Source organism: Mus pahari, chromosome 3, assembly GCF_900095145.1.
Source record: "Mus pahari chromosome 3, PAHARI_EIJ_v1.1, whole genome shotgun sequence".
Taxonomy (NCBI): domain Eukaryota; kingdom Metazoa; phylum Chordata; class Mammalia; order Rodentia; family Muridae; genus Mus; species Mus pahari.
The window spans coordinates 129,482,959-129,490,263 of NC_034592.1; the positions used below are offsets into that span (position 1 = coordinate 129,482,959).

Genomic DNA, 7,305 nt, shown 5'->3' on the forward strand with positions numbered 1-7,305 from the left:
CTTTCTTGCCTGCTGTATGCACTGAATCTAATAAACTGCTTTTTCTGTTTGGAGAATATTTTCACACTGGAGTCACCCGCATGACACAGCCAGCCAGCACAGAGGGCTCAACTGGTGATTAAATCTTTAGTTCCTTGCCTGAGCACATCATAGGTACTCAATAAATGCTAGGACGTGATATCAGCAAATGTTGATAGATTGAGCATAGCGACAAGGTTAACACCAAATTTTGGCTAGATTCTGCAACTGTTCAAAGTGACTCATTGGGCTGAGAGATGGCTCAGCAGTAAAGCGTTCATGCTGCTTCTCCAAAGCAGCATGAACAGCAGGCTGACTACAGCTGTTTGTAACTCCAGTTCCAGGAGATCTGAAACCTCTGGCCTCCACAGGTACCAGCACTCGTTCACAAAGCCACATGTAGATATACACACATTGCGTAACTAAAAATAAATCTTAAAACATATTTTTAAAAAGTTGCTTATGCAAAGCAGATTTTTTAAAAAAAAATTGCAAAACACTTTAGGATGCTTTTTCATAGTTCGGCCAGGCACAGAAGCATAGAAATGAGAGAAACCAGGAAATGCAAACTAGAGTGTAGATGCTTCTATTCATGTCAAGACAGACTGTAGGAAAGGAAGTCAGAGAGGCCACGCCTTTCCAAAGTCCCGGCCACCCGAGGACTTTGCGGCCGCGGGCCTAATGTGGCCGGCGCTCTGGGCCGGATTACGGGCGAAGGCATCGGCCAGGAGTCGGCTCGCAAAAGGCTTTACCAGAGGGCGCGGCGAGCCAGGTCTCACCACCCAGCTCTACAGCTCGCCGAGCCGGGCCTCCATTTAACTGAGCTCCTTTCCCTACATTCCCCGCGGCGGTGGGATGACGTAACTTCCGGCCGCTGAACGCACGTGGGAGGAAGTGCTGGTGCCCGCGGCTGCCGCTCTTGCTAGTCTCGTTGGTTCCCCTCTCCCGCTGGCCCGGCTGCTGTTCCGAGCTGCCCGCTGGTCATGGGAGTCCCGGCGTTCTTCCGCTGGCTCAGCCGCAAGTACCCGTCCATCATTGTCAACTGCGTGGAGGAGAAGGTGAGGAGGCGGCCAGGACGCCGGAGTGGGAACCCGGCGCGGCACGTCTAGGCCGCGGCCCTCGGGGATGGGCGCCCGCCCCAAGCTGCCTCGCGGGCCGCTTCGCGGGTTCGCGGTTCCGGAGGCGGTCTGGGCGGAGCGAGGGCGAGTAGGGGGCTTTGGGGGCTTGGGCGGCTCCTCCCCCGTCTGCGAAGCGGGGCACCCCAGGCTCCGCCCACGGCTTTGTTCCCTTGGCGTCCGCGCAGCTCTCGGAGCTCCAAAGGGCGCCTTGGCTAGGCAGCCCCCCTAGCCCGGGCAGCAAGGTTGGCAGGGTAGGGACCGCTGGTTGGTCCACTGTGTTGAGCCCGGAGTTCCCGTTGGCCGGATCGCTTGTTTTCCACCCGAGCCTGGCCATTTGTTGCAGTTAAGCGTGCGCGGGCAGCGGCTAGTCAGGAAGGAGTAGGATAGGGGAGCGGTCTGTCTCCCCGGCGGGCTTTGCTGTACGAATGCCGGGCAGCTCGCTGCGTCTCACCTCCTGTCTTGTGGAGTGGTGTTAGTTTGCTAGTTTACAGGCGGACTTTTAGTCGTTCCGATTCGTGAGTGCTGCTTTTGTCGTTCGCGTAATTCTGTCGAGTTCGACTTTGTACTCTCAGAATTTCTGGATTGGAAAAGTTCCGGGCACATGTGTCCCCTCCCACTTTCGGCTTTAGAGCCGCCTCTCTCCGAGAACCTATTTCGCCTGCTGAAGTTATTTACTTTCTCACTTCCTGTCTTAGAAGAAACCAAAAGCTTTGTTTTGGTGACAATCCTAGTATATTTTTGTGTTCTCCAAAGACAGATTGCTGAGCTGAATCATTATTTCCTTTGTAAACGTTGCGTTCTCCTGGGGGCGGGGGGAATGGTCTTCCAAAGGGAGAGCCACTGTTCCTTCAGTCCTTTTTCCGTAACAGACACTTGGAACTGTTTTGGTTGTGTCTCTTAATATGGTTAAGTTTGATTTATCGGTTTTAGGTCTATCTAATTTTGGGTAGAAGAGGAATTAGCTATTTATTCACCACCACCCCTGTTTTTCTAATGCTAATCCATAAATCTGACGGTAAATTTTGTAATTTAACGGAGAACTCGTTTAAACGTATATGGGGCCAAGGAGTGACACATACCTTTACTCCCAGCACTTGGGAGAGAGGTAGGCTTGAGTTTTGGAGGTCAGCCAGAAATACACAGAGTTGAAAGCAAACCAAGGCTTACATAATGAGACCCTCTTGCAAAACAAACAAAAATTCTATCGCCTAATCAAAGTATCATTTTCTATTTCTAAGATTGATGTTAGTCCCCTCCCCCCCAGCTGTTTTAACTTTTTGGTTCCCCTGTACATTTTAGTTCTTATTCAAGATTGTCAAACCTTTGACCATACAAGCTTCGATAGAAGCAGTGTTGTTGGCTATGTTTCATTGTGAGTGTAATTTAGGCTGCTTATCTTTTACTCAAGCTAGCTCCTCCCTTACTCCCTTGCACCCCTAGTTTGGGTACACTTTATACCTTTCCCCATCCAAATTCTTTTATCAGGCATTCTGTCAAGTCCTTTTTTTTTTTTTTTTTTTGGTCCATTGCGCCTCTTTTAAGTATTATTTTTTTCTTTGGAGCTAGGATCTCCCTACTTAGCCACAAACTCCAGACCCTCACACACAGGCAAGCAGGAATTGCCTGTGTACTGCCACTCCCAGCCTGGAGTTGCCTTATGTCTGTTTTCTTCACAGCACTTTTCTCAGTCTGCTTCCTGGAAAGGTGCTTCTTGAGAATTACTGTTTGCTGAATAGCCCATCTTTCTTGGCTTAAAGCTATCCTTGGTTTTTACTTTTGAATTGACTTTTTAGGAAATGCCACTGTGTGATCAGAGTTTTCTGTCATTGTAGGTCCTAAAATTTATTTTCTCCATGAGTGATTATGAGCCCAAGTTGGAAAACCATTTCCCATGAAGATGTTGGAAACACTCTTTCCAGCTATTATTGTTGAAGAAAAGTCAGATATTTTCTTTTAAGACAAGGTCTCACTGTGTTGCTCTGGTTGGCCTCAAATTTGCCTGCCTCTAATTTCCCAAGTGCTGGGATTAAAGGTGCCGGCCCCTAGGCCTGCCAGTTTTTGTGACATTTATTTAACCAGGTTTTGGTAGCATTTACCATGTATCAGACACTGTTCTGACACTAGATTGATATTAGGTTGTCAGGTGCTTATTACGGAGAAGAAAATTGTTTTTCAAGCTTTTGAAAATTTTCAATATTTTTGATAACTTATTCACTAACGACAGTACCAGTGTGAAAACTGGGAAGGTCATGTGCCTAACTTATGACCATCCCCTTTCATTGTTCAGAATTGATCAGTTTTTTGCATGCTTGCATTAGTTATTCTCAGTGTTTTCATCGTGCCATTTGCACACATTTACATAATATATTTAGATCCCATCCACTCTTCTTTTACATCTTTCTTTTCTGGTCAACTAACTACCTTCTACATTGACTTTTTCTGTGTGTGATCTGGCAATTAGTGTTGTCTAGAATATGGGTGAGAGCAAGCTTTCTTGCTCACACTCTCTCCTTTTTCTTTTTTCTCTTATATAGGGTTTCTCTCCTGGAACTTGTTCTGTAGACCAGGATGGTCTCAATCTCAGAGTTCTACCTGCTTCTACCTACTGAGTGCTAGGATTAAAGGTGTGCACCACCACCTGGTGAAAGTTTTTAAGTATGTATATATTTATGTACACAGACACAAGTTCCCAGGACAGGAGTGGAGGGACAGTGACATGCCTTGTCATGTGTATTGGAGGTCAGAGAACAACTTTGAAGTCAGTTCTTTCTTCTAAGTAAGCACCTTCTGGTTGGCCTCTATGCTATTTATTCTTCCTGGCTCATACTTTCATGTTACATAGTTAAATTTTGAGATTAGTTGATATTGGTTCATGTATTAACCATCTCTTTCATTTTTGAAACATTTTCCAGGAACTCATAATCCTTCCTACTGGGTGCTAAGATTATAGGCATGCACGACTATGCGCAGCTTTAAAAGCTTTAAAATACATTTATTTGTTGAATATAGTGTTGCTGTACTATATAATTATATATCATGAATTTCATTATCATACTCTCATGTGCATATGTTACACACTTTATTCTTGACTCCTTCCCATTGCCTTATTTTGGCAGAAGTCAAAAACTCCTCATGAGAGAATGTGTCTTAGTTTGAGTTTTATTGCTGTGAAGAGATAGCATGATCAAGGTAACTCTTAAAAAGGCAAACATATAATTGGGGCTGGCTTACAGTTTGAGAGGTACAGCCCATTATCATCATGGTGGGAAGCATGGCAGCTTGCATGTAGATGTGGTGCATGGAACTGAGAGTTGTACATCTTGATCCAAAGGCAGCCAGGAAGAGACTGTCTTCCACAGGCAGTCCGGAGAAGAGTCTCTTCCACGATGGGAGAAGCTTGAGCACTAGAAGCCCTCAAAGCCTGCCTATACAGTGACACACTTCCTCCAACAAGGCCACACCTAATAGTGCCACTTACCATGGTCCAACCATATTCAAATCACCATAGAATGCACGCATTATTTGTTGTAGTCTGGTTGTTTAGCATAATGATTTCCAGTTCCATCCATTTTCTTGCAAATGGCATAATATCCATCACCTCTGTGGCTTAATATTACTCCAGTGTATGTAGTCACACATCTTCCTTCAGTGTTCATGAAATTCTTAAGCTGTTTTTATAAACTGGACACTGGCAGTCTCAATAAATATGAGTGTACAAATATTTCTGTTTTATGCTAGCTCAATTTCCTTTTAGTCTGTATTCTAGAGTGGTATAATAGCTAGATCATAGCATATGCTAATTCTATCTTTCTACCTTTTTCTTTTTTCTCTTTTTCATAATGGCTGTTGTCTAGCAGTGTGTGTCAGCACTCCCCAGTATCTTTCTTGATAACTAAGGATTATTTTTCATATTATTGGCAACTTTATCTTTTAAAAGGTTATTTCACTTATTTATTAATTAGATTGTATGTGTGTGTCAGATGAATAACTGTCAGGGATGGTTTTCATTCTGTATGCTCTCACTACCAGTTGCTTGCTTTTTTTATGTATCTCATTTGTTAATCTTTTTTATTTTTAATTTATTTTTATTCATGTCTGTGTAAAAGTGTAAGAGTGCCTTCTGAGGCCACAAGAGAGCATTGGATTTCCCCCTAGAGGTGGAGTTTCTGGCAAATGTGATCCACCCATGTTGGTGCTGGACCCAAATTTGGGTCCTCTAGAAGAGCAACAAGTGCTCTCAACCACTAAACCATCTCTTCAGCTTCTCATTTGTCTTTTTTTCCTAGAAATTTCTTGGACAACTAGAGGCCTTGCTTGTGCTTTTATCTTAAAGTTTTCTATATATTTCTTCTGGTAGTTGCATAGTTTCTGGTCTGATATTTAAAATCTTTGATCTGTTTTGAATTTATGTTGTAATGAACAAGAGATAGAACTCTTTTGCATGTAAATACTCAGTCAGCAGCATTGTTTTTTTTGGAAAAACTGGGATTTTTTTTTTTTTTAGCACTTTTGCCAAATCCATGATGGCTATTGTTATTTATTTCTGGGTCCTCTTTTTTACACATCTGTTTTATATTTCATAACTTTGCTGATTTTATTACCATGGTTCTGTTGTGTAATTTGAGATGGAGTGTAGTGACACTTCTAGTGTTGTTCTTTATGCTCAGGATTGCTTTGGCTTTTTGTACTCCCATGTGAATTTTTTCTTTCCATGGAGAATGTCATTGCAACTTTGATATGAATTACATGGAATCTGTAGATTGCTGTTGGGCTGTGCATGGGGGATTTTCATCGTCTAGTGTCTGCATCAGTTTCTTCAGTGTTTTATCATCTTTTATTTTGGGATTATATGCACAGTGCATGCACAGAGGTATGTGGTTCTTGTGCTTGTGCATGAAGAGGACATAGGAGGACTGAGTATCTTCCTCTCTTACTTTCCACCATATTCTTTTAAGAGAGGATTTCCCACTGAACTGGAAGCTTACTTTTTAGGGGAGGCTAACTGGTTATTTATTATTATTATTATTATTATTATTATTATTATTATTGTCGTTGTTGTTATTGCATAGTCTAGCTATGTAAGCAAAGCTAACCTCAAACTCTCAGGATCCTGTTGTTTCAACTGGGTTGGAACACAGATGTTTACCATATTGTCTGGTTTGACTTGAGTTGTTTGTTTTTTTTTTTTTAAGGCTTGTTTTTATTTTATGTATATCAGTGTTTGACTGTGTCTATGTATGTACACCATATACATACTTGATGCCCAAAGGCTAGACAAGGTTGTTCTTTGTTTTGTTTTGTTCTTACAGTTTTTCAAGACAGGGTTTCTCTTGTAAACCCTGACATCCTTGAACTCATTCTGTAAACCAGACTGGCCTTGCCCTTGCCTCCCAAGTTCTGGGATTATGTACCTGGTGGCCAGAGGACAATTTTTGGGGTCTTTAGTCCACCTTTATGTGGCCTCTGAGGATTGAATTCATGTGACCAGGATTACTCAGCAAATATCTTTGCCCCCCCCCCCCGAACCATCTCACTGGCCTAAATGTTTTAAATCACATTTATTTGGCGGCAGTGGGTAAATGGCCATGGTCTGCACGTGGAGGTCAGTTCCTTCTACCTTGTGGATTCCAGGGGTTGAACTCAAGTCATTAGGCTTGGCAGCAAGGGCTTTTCCCCTATGAGCCATCTTGCTGGACTTCATCTTTACTGTTTAATGATAATTTTCCTAGATAAAAGTTTTCCTTGGCTAACATTTTTGCTTTTATGCTATCCTTCTCAGTAAGATGTTAGACTTACTGAGGGTCTCTAGAAAGTTACTAAGCATTTACTATTAATTTATTTAAATATTTTAGACTTATTTTACGTGTGTGAGTGGTTTGCCTACATGGCTTTGTGTGGTGCCCTTTGGAGTTCAGAAGAGGGCATCAGATTCACTGGGACTAGGGTTACAGATACTTGTGATCTGGATGCTGGGAATCAAATCTGGGTCCCCTACAAAAGCAACAAGCACTCTTTTTTTTTTCCCAACATTTATTCTCATATATTATATCCTGTCCACAGTTTCTCCTCTCTATTCCTCCCAGTCTTCCCCCTGCCTTCCTCCCACCCTCTATTCCCCAGATCAGGCCTCCCAAGGATGTCCACAAAAAATACCCTAATAATTATATAT

General features: G+C 42.8%; 1 protein-coding gene across 1 annotated transcript in view; it reads left to right on the top strand.

The window, feature by feature from the left end:
- The first annotated feature begins 888 nt into the window (after positions 1–888).
- Positions 889–7,305, top strand: part of Xrn2 (5'-3' exoribonuclease 2) — a 63,744-nt gene continuing 57,327 nt past the window's right edge. Inside the window, exon 1 of the mRNA XM_021193290.2 lies at positions 889–1,076. Coding sequence (XP_021048949.1) covers positions 1,002–1,076 — 75 coding nt within the window. The 5' untranslated portion in view covers positions 889–1,001. The remainder of the gene's footprint in view (positions 1,077–7,305) is intronic.